The sequence below is a fragment of the Puntigrus tetrazona genome, chromosome 4 (assembly GCF_018831695.1).
Source record: "Puntigrus tetrazona isolate hp1 chromosome 4, ASM1883169v1, whole genome shotgun sequence".
Classification (NCBI taxonomy): Eukaryota; Metazoa; Chordata; class Actinopteri; order Cypriniformes; family Cyprinidae; genus Puntigrus; species Puntigrus tetrazona.
In genome coordinates, this window is record NC_056702.1 from 5160372 (window position 1) to 5183279 (window position 22908).

Here is a 22908-nt window from a genome sequence, read left to right on the forward strand (position 1 = left end):
GAGAGATGTTTTGGAGTGCATCATATCATTATCCTGAAGCTTTTCCTTTCTCTGATTTAGACACAGAACAGGATGTGGCACAATACATCCGCTGGAAGATGAATTCACGAGAGAAACGTATCTGACTGGTCAACGGACTCTTACTGGCGAAGCATTAAACTCAAAATTCAGTGAAGTTCAAGCCGCACCGTCCACGTGTAGCCTTGCTTATCTCCACGCAGACACTAATGGCTTCTATTTTTTCCAAAAATAATGGCAGAGCTGGCTTTGTTCTGGTCAAGTGGTACCATGATAAATGGATGTAGTGTTGTTAGAGAAGGAAAAATCATTAGAAGCAGGAATGGTGTATGCTTGAGCTTAGCTATGTGGCCTACTTTATCTGAAAGAAGAAACTTTTGCATTCAGTAAATAATGACTCATAATTACTATGACGAAAACGCTAATTCAAATTAAATGAAAAACTAAATCAAGCACTCGTTGTGATTCGTTAACGTTTCAACCGAACTTGTGCTACTAACCCCTTGTGCTGCTTGAAACTGCATAATTATCACATATGAAACCACGTCGCTGAAAAACGATGACAGGTCAGTGTGCATAATCATCAATAAACTCTTTGAATTATCTCTTGGAGCTCTATAAAGCCACATTCCCTTAATATAGAAGCAAACACAAAAATAGCAACACCAAATATAGTGGAGAAAGTGAAAGGAATGCACAAGAAACACTCTGTGCTTTAAGTGCTTTGAGTTCTTAAAGGGGTTTTAATCAAGGAAAAATACGCTGAAGAATCAATCAAGTTAAGACAAAAGTTACCTCGAGGTGTTTCATTTATGAATATTAACTAAAACATAAGACAGGAGAAAAATGGTCTGTGGGGAATGGCCTGAAAATAATGAAGAGCTCAATGTCTGATTAATATTAATGGTGTGTTAAATAAGTGGAAGCACAAGACGTCTCAAGTGTGACTGATGTCCTCGTGTGGCTCAGTAAGGCTAAGGCTGATTTATAAACCAGTCAGACTAATGAACACTAAAAGCAACGCTCTGCATCACATTGATCACTATAGCTTTCCGCTTTAAGCTGCAGACCGAACCGTTATGCATCATAACTGAACCGATCTGGAGACTAATACTGCCAGGTCTTTTGGAGCAGCTGGAATGAACAACTGCTTTTCATTTATGCTTTACATCATTTTTCTGAAAAATATAATTACATACATAAAAAAAGCATTTCGAGAAATTGGAATTGGACTTTAAAAACTAAATTATAATCTGAAAAAATAAATCAATAAATTACAATAAGCAGCAGGGCTATGGTTTTGGTCTTCAAACTGTAGATTCCTTTATACCAACAACAGCATAACATCTAGGGGACTGGAGAGGGTCGAAGAGCTGGACCAGCGCAGCATGAGACACGTTGTCCTGAAAGAAAAGAGAGATTTTATATAAATCTAGAATTCATAGAAATGTGAAAGTCTGAAATGCAAATGCAACGATGGTCTGAATGAAAAAGCTAATTCATTCTTTGCCACTAGGTGCCGCTTTACACAGCTTCAAATGAAATCAATCACTGGAGGGGTTTGGAAAAATCAATCTTTGAACGAACTGTTTGAGAGTATAAATGCATATCATAAGAAAATGAAGTGTTTTTTGATTTTGCGTACATTTCAACCTGTTGGGGACTCACAAAACCAACATATGAACATTTCATAACCCTTAATAGGGTCACTTTAATATTTGATTCGATATTTAAGGCACAAATCTTCATGCATGTGAGGCTTTCTTAACATGAAATCAAGGATCGTGACTTTACAATGCTTTGCGGTCATTTATTTAACAACCAGGCTACACTGGTTTCTGTGAATCATAAGAATCAATTATTCAGGAATGGACTGCACTGTTTATGCTGTCTCTATTTGGTTCAATAAAAACTAGTCGTAAGTGTTGGTACACTGGTCATGCTGTATATTTCTAATTCACCAAAACAAACTAATTCAGGAGAGCCATTTGTTTGAAATCGGCACACTAGTCATGATGTATATTTCTGATTCACTAACAAGCAAGAACTGATTGATCGGGAATCAGACTTTGTTTCTTTGTTTCTGATAAACACCCTTTCACGATGCCATCAATGAAAACTAATGGATCATAAGATCAGTTAGTTAAAAAAAATATTACAGTTGTTCATAAACCTGGTTTCACACTCACACACACACACACACACACACACACACAACTACATATCACTCAGGATATACTATTTTAGATGAACCAGAATGTAAATTAAGCTCTGAGCATATCCATAAGGAAAAAAAAGTGCATTGGACCTGATCAAAATAATCAGCTTAACTGAGCACAGCTTGTTTCAATCCAAAATCCATATTACAGCTTTCCATAATCACTGACCAAAGCACATTAATATACTTGGCAGCACACCCAGAGTACGGTGTTATGAAATGGTTTATACATAACAAAACCTCCACAGGCCAAATTGTAAAGCAGACTCTGATTTCAATGCGGTTAGCTGAGTTCACAGAGTCGTCACTGAGAAACCTTATCATGTTGCCAGGCCCTTTAATGTCCGACATACACAAATCATAGACCTCTGTAAAAAAAAAACAAAAAAAAACATAGATCTGACATCAAGGAGATTGTACTTGCTTTACATTACATGACTGATAAGTGACCCCTGTAAGATCACGTGGAAATTGATCCCACAGAAACTTGCTGTCGCTGTTTTGTGAGTATAAACAAAATGCTTTTGTCATGCCCTAAATTTTCAGTCTAACGCTCTTCACAGATGGCTGAGGCTGACACTCCTGACTGTCGTCGCGAGGAGGTTTGAGGTTTTATGTTCAAAGCCTGGTGGGCAAGAAGGAAATGGACGTGTAACTCAAAACCTCTGAACTCCTGGAAGCTGGAAACCAGTTTTTTTGTACTGTTTTGGATCTGCTATATGTGGCTAAAGTCTGTAGGTATATGCGCTTTGAGAATAAGTTGTTGACTTGGAAAATCTGCGTTGTGGTCATGAAGTAAATCCTGAAACAAAAGCCCCTCACAGTTCTCTAATTATATGAGGATTAAACCCTTTACGAGCACAAATCTAGGGAGTAAATGTACTTTTGAGGGTGAAAATGTAGAGCTGTAGCTTCTGACAATTGCTTTTTTACCTGCTCTTTCAAGTAGCAAAGCCGGTCGAGGAGGATGAGACCTTCTATACACGGAGCCAAAATGACTTTTAACTGTGGAAGATGAAAAGCAGCATGAGGCAGACACCGGGTAGTGATGATGGAAAAGATCATTTCTGTCATGCTCACCATGTTAAAAGCCACCATCTCATTCATTCTGGGAGTGTAGTGTTCATGATAGCTCTGAATGTCACCGTCAGATAGCTGTAGACAACAAAAGGTTTAAAAATAGCAAATATTATATAATGTCCAGTATATTTTACTGTTTCACAGACTAGGCCTAGCAAAGCCTTTTAATTGTCTCCTGCTATATTTCCCTACATGTCAAACACATTTTAGTCTGTTCGTCTCATTAGCTTCACTGTGGTGTAATTCAGATGCATGTGGGCTGAACATTATATGTAATGCGAGAACTTTTGGTTATTACTTTGGTGTCATCCAGGTCCAGCTTTCTAAGTGCTCGTCTGACATAGTCCACAAACGATGAAGATTTGGAGTACACGTTCCCAACACGTTTCTCACTGCCAATAGAAAATACTTCAATAATTTATCATAACAAAAACAAACTAACAACCGTTTTAATGCAGTTTAAAAACTAAATGCACAGACAGTAAGTCACATGTAGTGGATGAACTCTGCACTCTGTTGACTTCCCGTTACCGTAACCTGATGGTTTGGCTTTGACTCACAGAAGCTTATTAAACGTGAAAACAGGGCTTCGGGGTTTGAGTCACGAGCATCAGTCAGCACTGAATCAGATCTGCTCTCTGCAGCCACGATCAAGTATCTCGATAAACATTTCTCATCCTCCGCAAAAAGGAAGGAAGGACTAGTGGGAATCTGGAGCCTCTTTATTCTCTCCTCTGGTTTACTAAAGCTCTCCGGCGACTAAAACAAAGACAGGCGGTTGTTTTCTGTCTAATGAGCAGAAGATGTGGTGAGAGTGCTGTCGATGAGATATCTGATCCTGGTTTTTTGGAGAGGAATGGCGTCAGTGTGGAAGCTCAATATTTGTCATCGCGTGTGTTTCCGACTGAGTCGCTCATCAGGGGGTCTGGGGGGTGTGTGTTTCCGCTTTTCAGAGGGGTTTTTAAGACAGGTTTTGTACTAAACTATAATTTACTGTCAAACAATATTTGGTTATGGTTATTTAAACCATGAAGACTTGCAGAACGATGCAGACTTTATTATTTTAAATGAAATATACATACATGTTTTAAAATAAAAAATAATGACAGATACCTAAAGAGAACAAAGGACGCGAAACATAAAAAAATAATAGTAATTTACTAATAAAATGTATTTATATTGACTAAAAATAAACCAAAATAATTATTAAATCTTACCTAAAAACATTAAATAAAAATGTTACATTTTATGATATATGCATTTTATTCACACACATACATAAAAGTCATGTTTTTTATTATGTAATCATGTTTTTTGTGGTTTTGTTTGTTTTGTTTTTTGTTACCTAATCAATACAACCCAATTGGATTAACTAGATTATCTGTTTTAGGCAAATTAACCCCTCTGACACACGCACACACATTATATATATTTAATATATCTGAAGATTTGCTGTGGCAACAAGTAGTACAAATACCTTTTAAAGCAATCGTAGTGATCCCGTAAAATAACATGAAGAACTGCCCGATAAAAAAGTGACTCCATAGGCAGCTGCAACAGACAAGAAACCACAGACCAAACCAGTTTGTTTCATTTCAAAGCTGATTTTGCTTACTTTTACAGCCCATGCTTACTTGCATATGTTTGCTTACTTATTTATATTTTTAATTACTTCATTTGAAATGTTTGTACCATTTGCTGCGACTCTGAAAACAGATTATGTCATATTTTCCATGACAATCATGTCATCCAAACAACCAGACACGCAGAAGGCAAAAAAGCTTTTTTCAAGCTGATTGCTTCACCTCTGTATAGAGGACAAATCAAATTAAAATATACAGTGCGTCTAATTGAATTAGATAAATATGCATAGGCGCATATGCTGTACATTGTGGCATTCAAGCTTGACCAGCACACTGCAATCAGCCGTGCAAACAGCATGGGATTGCACTCTTTATATGCAAATTCCGCAGGGGAAATGAGTTTTTAATTGAAAAATGAATATTGATATGATACGTGACACAATCAAACACTCACCCCTCCTCCAGCAGACACTCTCTCCAGAGCCTGAGAGGGGAATAAAAAGAGCTCAACATTAGCCAAGTCTGCTGGAAACCAGCCTAAACTGAAAAAGCAGTGATGACTAAACACGCAGCATCATGGTTCGATAGTGACCTTCAGTTCAACGGCATTATTTAAAAAATAATAACACCTAAAATATCTATTTTTAGTTCAAACCTGATGCAACATGCATCAGCTAATAAATAAGCAAAGGATGTGGTTGAAGATGCGTGGGCGATGTGATGTTATTTGTGACGTGAGAGCCAGACTTACGAGACAAGCTGACATCCTGGCGTTTCGACCACAGAAACACGCCTGAGCCTTCAGATACTGACTCATAGGGAAACCGAACGCAGTGTGCACACACCCTGAGCAACAACCACAAAACAACACCAAGAAACAGAGATCAAAAACCGTGCAGCTTAAACATCGAATGCTGTTCAAATATGCAGAGGTCAGAAGATCTTTCGAAAAGAATTTATACTTATAGTCAGCAAAGACGCATTAGCGTTGATCAAAGATTATAATAAAGACATTTATAATGTTATAAAAGACGTCTATTTCAAATAAATGCTGTTCTTTTAAACCTTTTTGATCAAAAACAAATGGTTTCTAACTGTTTTCAACCTCTAAGATAATAATAAATGTTTCTAGAACAGCAACTCAGTATACTGGAATGATTTCTAAATGACCATGTGACCGTTAAGACTGGTGCAATGATTCAGTTTTGCATATTAAAATAGAAAACTTATTTGAAATCATAACAATATTTCATTATTTCATGTTTTTTTATTGCATTTATATTCAGATGTTCCAGAAAACATTAAGAATCTTAACGACCCCGATCTTTTTTTATTGCATTTTCAACTAAACATTTTACGGATGAGCACCCGCCGTTCAAACATCGAGGCCTAATCGTGGTGCAGATAAACGCTGTTTACTCCGGCTATCATGTTAATCCAAACCACGCCAGACTGAACAGGATCCAGAGTCCAGCGCGGGCCTGAAAAGTGTGTGTGTGTGTGTGTGATACAGAATGAGCTGTGCGTGAAAAAATGCCAGACAGAGGGACAGCGAACAAAACAACGTTACGATTTCATTATGAAACGTTTGACTCACTGCGAGTGAACTTTAACACCATCTTGGGGCGACCAGCTGCTGCTAGATTTTAAACCGAAGAGTCTTCAGTTTGCATGAAAATGTAAAACTGAAGAGCATGAAAATACAAACTTAAATGCACTATGAATAAGCTATTGCTTGATTAATAATGTTGGTGGGCGGGACTTCCTGTTTTCTGTTTAAGTAGGAGACACTGCGTGGGCTCTTATGAATTGAGTCAGCACAAGCAGGGCCTGAAGATATTGTGGAAAAAATATTACCCTGTCAAAAGTAAAAGATCACAGCAGTAATTCTGCTCATGCAAGTGAAATTCTACGTAAAATCTTCATAAATCTGTGGGATGCTGCTGGCGGCACAAAAATGCCACACTTCAACTTTAAAAGCACAGCATGCTGCAGTCGTCCAGGGTTTCTGAGACTAAAAGACACGATGCGCGTTTCAGTTGGAACCGCATTTGTTGCATTACATTAAGTTTCTTCTTCAGAACAAATGTGCTTGTAAAGCGAGCCGCTGAAAACGCTGACGTCATCATGCTGCAAACACCACATGTTGTAGCGACTCTTCTTGAGTTTGCGAGATCAAACAGACAGTCTGTGTTTGTGATGTCTGTCCAGCTTTTTGCACACACTTCATGCGTTTTAGCTCTGTCCCTGCAGCAATCGAGGGTCTGTGATGTGATCACCAGGCTTTCAAAGACAATGAGATACTATTGTAGCCCTTCTCCGTAGCACAGTAATTAAGTGATCAAAATATCCTACTCTGAAGGCACTCCGATCCTTTCTGCACTGTCTGCTCTAAGAGAATTTGTCTAAGAGGCAGACAGAAACCGCACGCTCTCTTAAAACTAACGCCAGGTCTTCTAGGAAAAGTCCATCTAAAAATAAAAATGGTGTCATCATTGACTTATTCACACACTGTTCCATGCTGTTAAACCTCCTCTATGAATCTGAAAAAGTGTCAGTGCTTTTTGTCCACGCAATGAAGGCATCGTGTGCCCAGCGGGGTTGTTTTGGAGACTAGCGCACTAATAATAATAATGATAATTGTTGGTATTATTGCTACAATTATATTACAGTAATATATTATAAACAATGACTGTATTATTTATAATAATGCAGAGTTACGCAATTTCACACAGCTAGTCTTGTTTGAAGACACGTTCAACCACTCTGGTGTGTGTGTGTGTGTGTGTGTGTGTGTGTGTGTGTGTGTGTGTGTGTGTGTGTAGAGACAGGAAGTGGTCTTACCCCGTCTGTCCTGATCAAACTCTTCAGAGAGCAGGTGGTAGCAGCAGCCCACACTGCAAACGGCGCGCAGCTCCTGTTTGGCTCTGAACATCCTCAGAGTGCTGGAGGCCAAATCTCCACACGTATGCAGACCGACCAGAACTGCATCCTGGGCACCGGCCAGAGCAAAGAGAGAGGGAGGAAGAAAAAAAAGGGGTCATTTTGTGAAATCAACATAGACCGTTTGCCATCTCTCATTGATCATAAATAATTTGCTACGGACACATCCAAGTCCCTCTCCATTCTTTAGCCCAATTTCGCCTAATTAACATGATTAGGATAATAATAGACGTCTCGCTGAGCTGTAATAGCATTGGTGCAACTTCAGCTCTATAATCACAGCCCACAGCTGGACAACCATTGCATGATAATGCTTCTCTTGTGCTATTATATGAGTTTACATGAGTACACATCAATTATTTCATCCTGAGAGAATGTCATATGAGATGAATTCACAGCGCATTTAAAAAAAAAAAAAACAAAAAGGAAAAATGTAAAGCTTAAACAGAATAGAAAATACATCTTCAGCCCCTATGTAATATTTTAAGCATGATATGATGATATGATTATTTAATTCATTGATTCATTTTAATGATAACAATTATTAGTATTATTATTGTAACAGTAATGCTAAAAATATTATTTTTTTTTACTAGTAGTAACAGTAGTTATAGTTATTACTAATGAAATTAAGTTGTAAATAAAAAAACAATATTACTAGTGCTTTTGTTGTTGTTCATTTAATTTTTTTATTATATTTTCACATTTAAACGTTTTTTGAGAATTTTATTTTTAGAATATAATTTTTAGAACATTATATTTTAGAATCTTATTCTCAAAATAATTCTAAAATGTATTTAGTCATTAAATAATAATAATTAAACAATTGATTCAATAACAAATAGTAGTACTAATAATTATAAATTGTTATTATTATGTATTATTGCATCTCTTCACCTCCAGCTCTGTGATCAGCGTCTTGAGCTCAGTTTCTGCAGTGACATATGAGGTCAGAGGGGAAAACAGGCTGTCGTCCCTGCTGTTCCCCCTCCCTTCTCGAGCTTTCCTCTCCAGATTCTCTCTCTTCCTCTTCTCCCTTTCCTCCAGACTCAGCTGGCTGGGGTGGACACGCGGAGAGACGTCCTCTATGACGTCCAGAGACAGCATACTGAGGAAGCTGCTTCCTGAGTCTGAATCATTTGGGCCTAATGAACAATCTGCTGCATTATCTGAAGGGGATAAATCATTGGTGATTTGTTTTGATAAAGCACTGGTTTCCACGGAAGCCTCGAAGCTTTCCCTTTCCTTAGTAACAGAGTTTTTGTAGCCATCAGTGTATTCAAAGTTTCTGCTTTGTTGTTTCCTCTCATCCTCACTGTCTGAAGGCAGCCGCCTAGCGCCGCTGTTCGGTTTCTGATAGGCTTTGGAGAACTTCTTCAGTTTCCTGTTCCTCTCCTGAGCTCCATGCGTGTTGGTGCTGGAAGAGTCGATCCCGAACACCTGCAGGTTAAACCGCATGGAAAGAAAGGAGCACAGGTAACCTTTCCCTGAACCCACGTCTATCACCTGAGAAGAAGAAAGGGGTGATGAAAAAGATCAAATTCTGTTTGTTTTACACTAAAATACATTTCAAACATTTTACCTGTTTGACTCTGCAGCATTTGGCCAAAAAAGCCACAACCTCAGACATTGCCCGCACCTCATGGGCCTTCTTGCAGTTCATAAACTCATCCGGTGCAATAACTCCGTTTGATGTCTCTCCTATGAGAATTGCAGAAAATGCATTCAATATGACCTATTCTAATAACCTGAATGCAACATGCATAATAATCACAGGTCCAGTGGATGATTATCAGTGCTTCTGATCAGGCTGCAGTTACCTGCTATAGTGCCTCCAGTCATCAATCTCAGATTCTGCATCAGATCTTCCATCTGCGTACAGACCCCTAGACCTGGTAAACAATGGGATTTTGCTGCCCTCAGCAGGGCTGATACGTCCACCAACTTACTTGAGGCATTGCAGAAACCAAAGGTGGCGTTTTGTTTCTCTAAAAGCAATTACAGTGTATAAACGCACAGACACAATAAAAGATGAAGTATCAGATTGAGAGTTTTTTACCTTCTATCGCCTCCGTGCGGTCTTGTGATGAACTGAGCGCGTGCAACACTTCCTCTGGACTCACGCGCATGAACGCGCTCCAAACATCACGTGTGTAGAAGTCCACCGTGTGCGCATTTGATATACTTAATGATATGGATAGAAAGCGCATAACTTCATCTATTTTCCTTTTTAAAATGTCGATGGGTATGTCATTAAATGCCATTGTTTACAGGCACAGAAAAGTGAGAATATTTAGCAAGAGCAGCAGCTGTTGACACAGCATTTAAGACCTAAGCAGTCAAGTCAGGATGTGATTCCTCTCAGCGACCGACAGCGCGGCCATTTTGGGTGTACCAGTAAGCGTTTTGCGCAATGGAATCGAATATGTTGCCCTCACAAAAATGGCGTTTAATTTGATTAGTGATGCCTTGCGACGATCCGTACGTCATTATTGTGCGTCTTTGGTTGTCCACATACTAGTGTGAGCAGATGTTGAGTTAACGTGAAACATGGCACCTTCAAAACAAAACGCAAAAAGTAAAGGTCCGATTGAAGGAAAACACTTCAATAAATTCGCACACGGTGGTTTATCACACAATACCAAAAGGAAAAGAAAATGGGTTCCGGAGAACAAAGGTTTTGATGGTAGTTTAAAAGAGGGTGAGTAATTCGCTTTAAATACAGACACGTATATAATTAATATATAAGTAAATGTACTGTAGATGTGGACAATTCGCCATGAATAAACTAATTTTACAAATAAAGACATATAAAGTAAGAAAAATCTGTGTAAACGCACGTGCCTTCTTCTTGTGTAGTTTCTTTAACGTTGGTTACATACATTTTTGAAAACGTTTACATACCATGTTATAGCAAAAGTAAATATATAAAAACGAAACAAACGTATTTTTCTTGTATAAATTACTTGATATATTTTTGATTAGTTTAAAATATTTAGGAAAAAATAGTATTGTGACATCGACCAATATATGCAACAGTGCACAAAATGGCTAAATTTAGGGTATGTACATTTCACCCCCTTTTACTCTTTCTTAGGTCAGGGGTTTGCCTTCAAAAGGAAGGAGAAAATAAAACATGAATATAACAAACTTCTCAGAAAGGAAAGAAAGAAAATGCAACCACCAAGAATCCAGTTAGAGGACAAATATCCCGAGCATCTGAGGCATCTCTACCTGGCCGAAAGAGAACGACTGGACGAAGAGGAAGAAGAGAAAAGGAAGAAAAGATGTAAAGGGCGAGCAGTAGATGAAGAGAAAGACGAAGACGATGAACTAAAAACTGGGTTGGATTCACCTTTCAATGAGAAACACATCTCAAACACAACGACTGATCAAACTACCGTCCCTGATTCGGCGAATGAACCAGCAGAGCCAGACAGGTACAGTAACAGCAATAAATAAATAAACACACAAACATAGAAAGCCATATTTCTAATTTCTGATTGTGTCATCAGCTCCAGTAAGACTCCATTCATCCAAAAAAACAAAAATGACATCGTATCAGAAGACAAAGCTAGAATATGAAAGGATACAGGAAGAACGCGCACGAAAAAGAGAGGTAAGGAAATAAAAATTAGAAGATGTAATTGATTAACTAATGAGAGTCCTCTAATGAATCCTCTATGCGGTGTCATTAGAGAAGGACCCATTATTTCATGTAATCATACACATTTTCATTGCCCTTTGGCAAATTATTGATAAATGTTCTATTTTGTGTCACTTTGTAGGAATTCTTGAAAGACAAAGCTCAACGAGAGGAGGCTCTGAAGAAATATAAGGAGAAGAAAATGGCAACATATCAGTTGTTACAAAAAAAAACAAAGAAGGGTCAGCCCAATCTCAATCTGCATATGGATCTATTGCTGGAAAAGATTCAAGCTCAGCGCAAATAATTCAGTGTGATCCAAAACAATCAGACTGTAAAGTTAAAATTAACCATCTCACAATAAACTGGATTTTGGGTGAGGTTTTTTTACTTCAAGGATGTGTATATCTTTGCATATCTTTGTTTTTCCCAGTAATATTTCTTGTAAATAAAATATTAAATTATGGTGGTCTTAAGTTAGTTAAAGCTGACAATACAAAACGAATGCTATGACGGTAAACTTATAAATAAACATGAAGCTTGCTAATGTCTATTAAGTGGTCAATCTATTTTTGTCATATTTAGATATAATGCTCTCAGCAGGCTAAACGTACAGTAGTGCCTCAGAGTACGTGCTAAACATTTATAATATTTTTATAAACGTCTTGTTTAAAAGTATTTTTGTGACATGATGAATGAATAATATCTTTTGTTTATTAGGCGAAAAGCATTGATATCAAAATAGACATAATACAAATATTAAAGCGTGTTGATACCGAATTTGCTAAGCATTTAATCTTTCAAAGTAAAATATTTGAAATAACGTAACTTAAGGTACTGATGCATTAGCGATATAAAAAAAAAACTCCCAGTAGCTCCAGTTACTGTAATATGATTTCATGGATTCTGTAGGTGTGGTCAGTTATATGGCCCCTCCCTCTTTAGTTGATCGCTCCCCCACATCATCATAGTCTGTTTTTTAAAAAAAGATAAAATTCACATTTTACTTTAAATAGGGTTTAAATGTACAATATAAAGAATAAAAAGTACTTTATGTAAAAAGGTTACAATAACCTACCCCACAGGTTTCTCACGTCTTCATTGCTGTTCTTCACATCATCATACTCCTCCTGATCTCCTTCTGATACGCATGTGAAATAAAACCTCACATTGTAATGTGTGACGCAGCATTTTTTATTGATCTCATGACTGGTAGTAATTTATATTCAGGATATCACAGAAATTTAGGCTATATAAGAGTAAGAAAAACGTGCAGTTGTGTGTGACTCACTCGTTACACCTCGAACGTTCTGTCCAATAATAATGATGTCATCGTAATGCTCTGGTTGGTCCACTACACATATATGAAAATATAACCAGAACAAATGTTACATCATCAAATCATTATTAAGCATCACTAAATGCATTATGTTAAATATTAGCAAACACACTGGTTTTCTGTCCGATTTTCTGTGATTTGAAAAAAAATGAAATACCTTTTTTAATATCAGAGTTCTGTCCACTCATGACGTCATCATAGCTCTCAGGTCTGCGGTCTACAAATATTACATGAGATATTACACCCATATAAAATACATATCTAGAGAGATAGGGTATTTTGAATCAGGGATGTCGAAACCTGAGGTCCAATGGGACACTGTGCTTCAGAATTTAGCTCCAACCTTAATGAAACACCAACCTTAATGAACCAAAATCCTCAAGGTCTTTAGGTTTACCGGGCGCTCCTCAAATGGAAGGATGCATATAGAAAGGATGCATCCTCCAGTCCTTCTGAAGCTTATGAGAATGAGATTGTTGTATCCCACTGGTTTACATTATACACGGTTTAACATTATGTGATTCATTTGCAATTAAACAAATGAAAACAATGCAATTGCCAGATTTATTTATTTCTTTGTTATTGAACAATCTCACTGTTGATTAATTATCTGAAAATACGTAGCCTTACTAGGATGTGTCTTTCTATTTAAGAAGCACCCACTAGAAACGTCAAGGCATATGTGCTAGAGCTGGTTGGAGCTAAACTTTGCATGATATTATTGGCCCTCCAGGAGCAGGATTGGACACCCCTGTTTTATATATAAATTTAATATGTAAATTACAGGATGACACCTTTCTCACAATCTGGATTGAGTCCATCAGTGATAACATCATTATAGTATCCCGGTGTGAGTTCCTTCACCATCTCTTCTGCATGCATAAACATATTTTGGCATATTTTTTGAAGTAAAACATATGCTTTTGCAGAGGTTTTTAGTCCCACCACTGTTTAAATAATCATCGCATTGAATAACTTTTCTAATAACATTCTGATTATTGATCACATATTTCATTTAGTAGTAGAATTATAATTTATATGTGTGATTTCATTAGTTAATTCATTTTTATATATTTCTGTGAGTTTTAAACATGAATATATTGAAATATACAGTACTCATCTCTCTGACCTGAGAAAAACTCATCAGCATCTTCATACCCAGAATGCAGTTCCTCAGAGATTAGACTTCCTGTTAAAAGAGAGAAAAACAAACATAAACTTGTTCATCATTACAAACAGACTAAATCCTCATTTCCTTTGGATCCTAAAGCATTGTTACTGACAAGACAGGAAAAAATGAAAATTACTTGCATTTTAATACAATAAGAAATGTTTGTCAAGCCAATTATCAAACACAATGTATCCTCACATTAACCCATTCTTCACTGCTTTCCAGAAATACACATAGGAAGAGACTCTCTCTCTCTCTCTCTGTCACACACACACCTGTTCCTACTATATATATAAACTTATGAGGACCTGCTTATGTCCCTCTAAAAATACACACAGGAAGAGACACTCACTGACACACACACACACACAGAGACACACACACACACACACACACACACACACACACACACACACACAGACACACACACACAGACACACACACACACACACACATGTAAACATGCACCTGCAGCTCTGTGGTTTTCTGTCAGGAATCCTGTGTTTTGAAGCAGGAGGTTTAACAGGACTAATAATAGATGAACATCAACTGTCTGACAGACTCTTATTAATGCTATTAAATGAGATCGATGGCTCATGTCTCACCTCTCTGAGTGAAGTGATTGTGTCTGTGCTGAATCTCCTCATAAACGGCCTCAGTCGTCGTCCTGTGTCTCCTCTTAGAGAGAGCTGTGAGTGTAGACAGACAAACACATGACTGATCACACACTGAATAAAACACAATATGACAGTCTCTGGATCTCTCCTACCTCTCCTCATCACTCTGTTCTGCTGAATCAGTATAAGCAGTGGCACTAAGAGCAGTAAGAGCACAACTCCCAGAACAATCACAAGCTCTGGGGAGACGGAGAGAGACTCTGCTGGAGGAGTTTGTGAAAGAGAGACTGATGTTGAGCGCACTGGAGGAGAAACTGATGTTGTTGTGTCAGGAGTAGAGGACACTGACACATCTGAAACATCTGTGATAAGAGACAAACATTAACACTCGTGCAAATTTGAATAGCACTGATGATCAAATATTTGTTCTTGTTCTGCTGTGACCTGCACAGGTGAGTCCAGCGTGCTCTTTGTGGGAGCAGTCAGTGTGGTTTTTCAGGGAGAGAGGACAGTCCCACAGGTGAATCTCATTCCCTCTGCACTCGACTCTGTTCATCCACACAACACCTTCACCAGCACCAAAGACTGAATTCCCATCAGCCCTCAGTGCTGCTCCACAACCCAGCTGTCTGCAGACCACCTGAGCATCTCTGATGTCCCACTGATCATCACAGACTGAGCCCCACACAGCGTTATGATACACCTCCAGCCTCCCAGAGCACCGGCCCTTACCTCCACTCAGTCTGAGAGGAACATGATCTGAAACACATCAACCAGAAGTGAGCAGCTTCAACATTCATAACAAAACAAACATAAGCTTGAGGCTTTTAAAACGGATTTTAAAGAAAATACTAAAAATGCAGAATAACATTATAGCAGATAATAACAGTATAATTAGTAACAGATAATTAACAGTATTTACTAGAAAAACATGGGCAAAATTGTTGTGAATATACTTACTAGTGCATTGCCTCTGGTAAGAAGATGGTGAGGTAAAACATGTCAGATAATGCAAATCATGAAGAGACTCATGAGGTTCCTCTGAAATTATAAAATAAATAAAAGCGCAGTAGGATGAGACATCAGACATCTCTTAGTGAAAAGAAATTATCAGTGTGAAAATGCTAAACATTTTCATCACTTTTGATTTCAGAAACATGAGTTTACTTACCACATTAGACATAAAATATATATGTACAGAAACACAATTATTGAGGACATTAAATTGTTTAAATATCATCTAACCTGAGCAGGTGATTTTAGCCACTTCATCTTCACCACAGTAGTTCTGTCCCCAGGGTAAAGATGGACACTGCCACAGATTTGAATCATGTTTACGACAAGTTACTTCATCCATCCAGTTAGGAGCTGATTTTACTCTTGATGTAGAATCAGACAAAACACCAGATCTTCCACAGTTCAGTTCTTGACAGATCAGACTCGCTGTGTCTCTGTCCATCTGGTTCCAGCACACATTACCCCAGGATCCATTGTAGAAAACCTCCACATTCCCTTCACAGCCTTCAGTTAACCTGATCTCTTTAAACTCTAGAGAGAAAAGGAAGTACATTGAACTGAATTTTAAGTTGTACTAAAGCTAAAAAAATGGTTTAATAAAAGGCTTATGCATGCTGCAGGCATTGATTGCATCTAAAAACAGATAAGCATAACATGTTATTAAAAATATATATGTAATATGTAATTAAAATAATTCATACCTCAGAAAACATTTGTATTAATAATGCTATAATGTCAATGCAACTTCATGATGGTTTTGTATTTTGTATTGAACTATTTCTATATTTTGATAAAAAGATAGTATACATTTAAAATGATAAATAATACACATGCAAAAAAATATGTCCATGTATTTAATTATGTGGTAAGTAGCTGTAAACTGTACAGTCATGGGAAAAAACAAAAAACGGGAAAAAAACCCTTCCTGATAACCCTATCAATCTTTGATAAACATTTACACTAGTGAACTGTTTACCTGAGCACACGACTCCTACATCCTCCTTGTGATTACAGTCATGTTGTCCCCAGCCTGGAGAAGAGCAGCTCCACAGGGACGTCTCATTCCCCTCACACTCCACCTCATCCAGCCATATGTGTCCAGAACCAGGACCAAACCAGGCTGGTACCTGCTGGTTACTGAGGGCCACTCCACACTGCAGCTGTCTGCACACCACATGGGCATCTTTAATATCCCAGGAGTCATCACACACTGTCCCCCATGAGCCGCCGTGAAAAACCTCCAGCCTCCCTGCACAGTCTCCCCCAGAACCCACCAGCCTGATGGACCCGCGACCTGATATTCAGAGAAAGAGAAACACATTATTGATCACTGAAGGATCTGAAGAATCTGTCCAGATGTTGTTGTTCTCACCAAGGCAGGTGATGGACAGCTGTTGTGTGGAGCTGCAGTTGAGAGTTTGTGGAGAGCTGCAGTTCCCCAGATGAGCTTCACTCCCAGAGCACTGGAAGCCCGTCACACACTCATGACTGTGTTCAGGACTGGATGAAGAGGAGCCGGAGAAGTTGAGCGCAGAGCCACAGCCCAGCTGTCTGCAGACCACAGAGGATTCAGTGAGACTCCAGGAGTCCAGCAGAACTCTCCTCCAGACCTGATGGATGAAAACCTCCAGCTCCCCCTCACACTGTCTCTCTCCAGACAACCGCACCAGACCGTCATGAAGAGACAGAGAGGAATCTGTGGAGAAGACATTATATAAAGATATTTCAAGGTATTTTATGTAGTTACATTTTTTTCAATAAGATCCTCACCAGAGCAGATGACTCCAACATCTCTTCTATGAGAACGTTCAGCTCGACTCCATGAAGAGATGAAACATTCTGAGAGTTTTGTTTCATTCCCGTCACAATCAAACACATCAGCCCAGATTTCACCACTTCCCTCTCCAAACCAGTCTGATCCCACAACAGACACAGCAATCCCACAATTCAGCTGTCTACAGAGGACACTGGCAGCTCTCATATCCCAGCATGCATCACACACTGTGCCCGGTTTATCAAAGTATTGACGTTCAACTCGACCAGAACAGATATCAGGACCATCCAACAGTTTGAGATCTGAGTAACCTTGACAAAGAATTAAGGATTTAGGAAGCAGTATGAAACAGTTCACAAGCAAAAGACAGATTATTAAGTTGAAAAATACTTTCCATTACCAGAACATGACAGTCTTATAGTATTCTCATGGGTACAATTGTGTTTAAGAGATGATGTTGGACAGACAGATATATAAGATTCATCTCCTCTGCACTGAATCTCTTGTGTCCACATCTGAGTGTCTCCTTTGTCAAAAGCAGCTTCTCTCAGCACCTGTACAGGAGCCCCACAGTCCAGCTCTCTACACACAACCTCTGCATCCTGCTGGTCAAAGACAGACTCACACACTGACATCCACTTCCGATCACGAAGTATCTCTAACCTCCCAGAGCAGCGGGACGTCCAACCAGCCTGATTCCTTCAATAAAGAGATGTAATTTTCACATTTGCTCATAGTGATCTTTACAGATATGCTAACACATAATTATTTACATGTACAAAAAGTATAGTGTCATAAAGAGTGGGGGGCATATGCAATGTAATTTTCTTTCATGACTTAAAGGTTTTTTTTTTTTAGAAATCTGACTATTCTTGTAGGAAAATACCAGTGCATTCAGAACTTGATTTTACCAAATGCAACATGTTCCTGGATCAACATCTTTATTCACCATTAAGCAACATAAGAATGAACAAATCAAGATACAAAGAACGAGTTTATAGGTTTTGTGAAGTTCAGGTTTACAATCAGTGTTTGCTGCTTGTACTTCAGTGTCATTCATTTATAATTGACTCTAATTTTAGGTATTGCTCATAAGTAAGGTTAAGTTTAGGTGTAGAAATATGATCAAGACTAATTTTTTCTCTCTCTGTGCATAGTTAGTTTGTCTCATTTGAGAGTGTGCAGTGAGTGTGCAAGAACTTTTTAAACTTTTTTTTTTTTTTTACTAGGACCCATTTCTCAGCACACATTTTCACAACTTCACATAATTAGAGCAACAGCAGCCTACATGGGCTAAAATGTGGACCAATTTAATTTGCATTGGCCTAAACTGGATTCAACTATTTAATACTGTCAGAACAATTGGATATAGGCAAATACTGACACAGGAGGGACTACACAGGAATCATTTCTGTGTAAATGAATGATGTATCATATATGGCAGTAAATTCTAAATATTAGAAAAGTGTCCATATTTTGTAAAGAAATTTTACAAAGCAAAACAATGTGTTTCAGGTCAGTGTTTTAAAAGTAACAATGTGAGTTTGATAGGTGTCAGCTTTGCTTGTGAAATTAATTTGAATTTGAATAGTTGTTTTAAGTGAATGATTTAATAATTACTTGATTTGAAAGTAATAATTTGATTTCAGATATAGATGTTTTAGTAGTTTTAGTGTATTTTTTTTATGAAAAACTGAACACGTTCACACATTTTTTGTTTTTGTTTTGTGTAATTAAAACTGTATTTGTTTATGTTTTGAAATGTACATTCTTACTTTGTAGTATGATGGTTAATTATACAACTTTCTATTCCTTCATGAGCTGAATAGGCTCAGAATAAATGATTATATAATCATTAAAAAATTATAATTACTATTTCCACATTTTAGCCATTGGGATCCCTTCTAATGAGGCAAACATGAATCTAATTTGGTTTGACAATACAAAAAACAAGGGGGCAGCTCTCATTAAAAAACTATAGGCATTGTGATATATATATCTAATAGAACTCACTGCGACAATGTCATGATCATTATATCAAATGAACTACAGTACACCTCCCCTCAATAAGCCACATGATTTGACAGTTCAGAACTTTGGTAAAGTTTAGGCAATAAAAAAAGAATAATAATAATAATTAATAATGAGATAATCTTGCAAATACGGTATTGTTGTTTGTCTAGGAGACCTTACCAGAGCAGATGACCCCAGCATCCTCGGCATGATTAGCCTTATGTTTTGCCCAGTCATGTGATCTACAGTCTTTCAGTGCAGACTCTACTCCAGTACACATCACATTTCTAATCCAAACTGGTCCTTTTCCCTGGCCAAAGTGGGCACGCGTAGGTGCAGCAACAGCCTCTCCACATCCCAGTTCTCTACACACCACTGCAGCATCAGACAAATCCCAGCCAACATCACTTACTGTTCCCCACTGACCATCATGAAGAACTTCCACCCTACCAGCACAGGAACTGCCACCATCCACTAATCTTAATGTTTCTGAAAAAGAAAATGTACACAACAAACAAGAGAATGATAGGTAATTTATTTGGAAATGGTATATCTAATTTGATATATTTAGGTTGTGCCTACCAGAACACACAAGTCTAACATCACTGTTACTGGAACAATTACTGCTTGAAGATGATACTGGACAAAAAGTAAACTGATATTCATCTCCTCTGCACTGAATCTCTCGTGTCCACATCTGAGTGTCTCCTTTGTCAAAAGCAGCTTCTCTCAGCACCTGTACAGGAGCCCCACAGTCCAGCTCTCTACACACAACCTCTGCATCCTGCTGGTCAAAGACAGACTCACACACTGTATGCCATCTGTTTTCATGCGGCACCTCTAATCTTCCAGAACAGCGAGAACCTCCAACCAGCCTGACTCCTAAATCTACAAGAGATATTACAGACATGAGTAAAACCTCAAAGCATTTACAAATGCTTTACAGTTGATAGCTTAGTAAAAGTAATGTTAATCTAATCTAATAATATGGTAAATAATGATATAAAGAATAAATATCAACTTACCTGAGCAAATAACACCAATATCTTCATTATGTTTACAGTCATGTTCACCAATATTTCTTCTTGGGCACTTAAATACAGAGGACTCTGATCCTCCACATCTCACATTATCAATCCAGATTTTTCCTGATCCTGGTCCAAAGTAAGCAACACGTAATGTATCTGAAGAAAATTCACATCCCAGTTCTCTACACACCACTGCAGTGTTCGTCAAATCCCAATAATCATCACACACGGTTCCCCACTGTTTTTCATAGTAAACCTCCAGCCTACCAGCACAGGAATTACTACCACCAACGAGCCTCACATTTCCTGTAGACAAATTTTAATAGTTACATACAAAAAATGCATTTTGATGGACATCAAAAAACATCAAGGAAGAGAGGTCAGAGAAAATTACCACGAGAAAAGGAAACACATAAATGCAAATATTGCACCTACACAAACTGATCTAGGATATAAATTACAACAAATTTGTAACTAATATAAAGTCAGTCATTCTGTAACATGAATTCACACATAATGATCCTGAGTATGTACCTACCAGCTGTGGTGAGTCTGAGCACAGAAGACAAAAAAATTAGCTTTAGATAACTCTCCATATTTACTGATTATTCACTCTGTATGATCAACGCAGAACTGACAGATTCAAGAGAGACAGAGACAGAAGTCTTCACAAGCACCAAACAATAAGCCAATCAAAGACACCTTTACCATATTAGACAGAAGAGAGGAAATCTTCAAAAAGTTTTACTGGCTAATCAGAAGACGTATTTATGATTCTCACCATATTTATTTAAAGTACGTCAGAAGTGATGAACAGAACTCCTCCTTCATCTAGAGACGCTCAAATGGAAAGAAAGCAAGATAGAGAGGTGACAAAGTAAACGTACAGGAAAATGATTTCAGGGACAGGAAACATTCCAGTTTATTTAGAGCATCAAAGCCCAGCACCTGCAGATGTACGAGTATATCAATGCTGATAACTAGTTGCTTAACGCTTCTCGCTTTGAGTTCATGTTCACAAATATTAACTGGATAAAAAATGTTTTAAAGACGGTAACGGTATTAAATATATACACAAGTATACATAATACATATATTGGTAGTAGTAGTATATTAGTATTATATTTAAAAATAAATACATAAAATAAAAAAGGCATTTAAGTATACTTTGACCATATAGAGTTCATCATAGAAACACAGGACCAAGTTTGCAGCTACACAGTGTGTGTGTGTGTGTGTGTGTGTGCAACTGGTATTTATCACCTTATAGGGACCAAATGTCCACACAAGGATAGGAATACTAGTAAACTTTGACCTTGTGGGGACCTTTTTTAAGTCCCTGTGATGAAACAAGCTTATAAAACACACAGAATAAAATTTTAGGTGTAGGGTTAGTGTAGGACAATAACACATACAGTCTGTACAGTATACAGTATTACGCCTATGGAATGTCCCCATAAAACATGAAAACACAACGTGTGTGTGAGTGTCTCTCTGTCTAATTATTATTATATTGTCTGCTGTAGAAACTAGGCTATTTAATGTTTCCAACATTTTCTCAGCATCTATTCACTCACAATACCTGAGGCCTGTTACATCACTGATGGAAATTTGAGCTTATAGGGTGTCTTCAAATATTACTGTGGTTGTGCTTTATAACGTGAGATCAGACATCTGTTTCCATGTTTTGTGTAATGTCTGGAAAAATAAAATCTGGAATGTGTGGAGTGTTGTTTTATTGATTTTAAAGAGGCAAAAACCTCACAAAGGAATAAAAATACACCAATTTAACACACACTCACAAACAAAGAAAAATTTGAAAACCTGAGATTTAACATATTAACACCAATATCACTCAAACTTTGTTCAGATTTGTCGAACCTAGGCAATGGCTTCAAATTGCCCTCCTTACTTTGACTCATCCACAATGTAATAATCTGTTATTAAAAGTAATATAGAAAAAAACGGAATTTAAATCTGAATTTAGTTTTTTAAACCATGCTTTTTATATATGTATACACAGGTGCTGGTCATATAATTAGAATATAATCAAAAAGTTGATTTATTTCACTAATTCCATTCAAAAAGTGAAACTGAAAAAAGTGAAGGCCTTTAAATGGCTCTCAGTCTAGTTCTGTAGGCTACACAATCAAAGGGAAGACTACTGACTTGACAGTTGTCCAAAAGACAAACTATTGACACCTTGCACAAGGAGGGCAATCGGGGTCCCAGAGTCCGGAGGAAGAGAGGAGAGGCACAGAATATACATTGCTTGAAGTCCAGTGTGAAGTTCCCACAGTCAGTGATGGTTTAGGGTGCCATGTCATCTGTGTTTATACAGTCGTATACCAGGAAGTTTTAGAGCTCTTCATGCTTCCAGCTGCTGACCAACTTTATGGAGATGCAGATTTCATTTTCTAACAAGACTTGGCACCTGCACAAAGATTATTGCTCATGCCTG

General features: G+C 37.8%; 4 protein-coding genes across 4 annotated transcripts in view; 1 reads left to right on the forward strand and 3 right to left on the reverse strand.

Moving 5' to 3' along the window:
• LOC122342833 (deleted in malignant brain tumors 1 protein-like) overlaps positions 1 to 22908 on the reverse strand; it is a 91656-nt gene that overhangs the window by 57359 nt on the left and 11389 nt on the right. The window lies entirely within an intron of this gene.
• mettl25 (methyltransferase like 25) lies at positions 739 to 10139 on the reverse strand. Its single transcript, XM_043237965.1, has 12 exons — positions 9902 to 10139; positions 9663 to 9830; positions 9425 to 9543; positions 8740 to 9348; positions 7744 to 7891; positions 5651 to 5745; positions 5354 to 5383; positions 4794 to 4867; positions 3615 to 3708; positions 3317 to 3391; positions 3170 to 3241; positions 739 to 1421 (listed from the first exon to the last, which is right to left on the reverse strand). Exons 1-12 carry the CDS (start codon positions 10104 to 10106, stop codon positions 1326 to 1328), a joined length of 1785 nt encoding a protein of 594 aa, XP_043093900.1. The 5' UTR covers positions 10107 to 10139; the 3' UTR covers positions 739 to 1325.
• ccdc59 (coiled-coil domain containing 59) lies at positions 10379 to 12039 on the forward strand. The gene is given in 5 exon segments (XM_043237966.1): positions 10379 to 10543; positions 10940 to 11282; positions 11358 to 11393; positions 11395 to 11461; positions 11631 to 12039. Coding segments are annotated over 5 exon segments (762 nt in total). The 5' UTR covers positions 10379 to 10392; the 3' UTR covers positions 11796 to 12039.
• Positions 12194 to 19728, reverse strand: LOC122343476 (antigen WC1.1-like). Its single transcript, XM_043237961.1, has 16 exons — positions 19600 to 19728; positions 17807 to 18105; positions 17403 to 17717; positions 17005 to 17328; positions 16609 to 16926; positions 15861 to 16163; positions 15576 to 15656; positions 15060 to 15374; positions 14768 to 14977; positions 14604 to 14687; positions 13957 to 14016; positions 13622 to 13699; positions 12985 to 13044; positions 12780 to 12842; positions 12567 to 12629; positions 12194 to 12460 (listed from the first exon to the last, which is right to left on the reverse strand). Exons 2-16 carry the CDS (start codon positions 18039 to 18041, stop codon positions 12411 to 12413), a joined length of 2559 nt encoding a protein of 852 aa, XP_043093896.1. The 5' UTR covers positions 18042 to 18105; positions 19600 to 19728; the 3' UTR covers positions 12194 to 12410.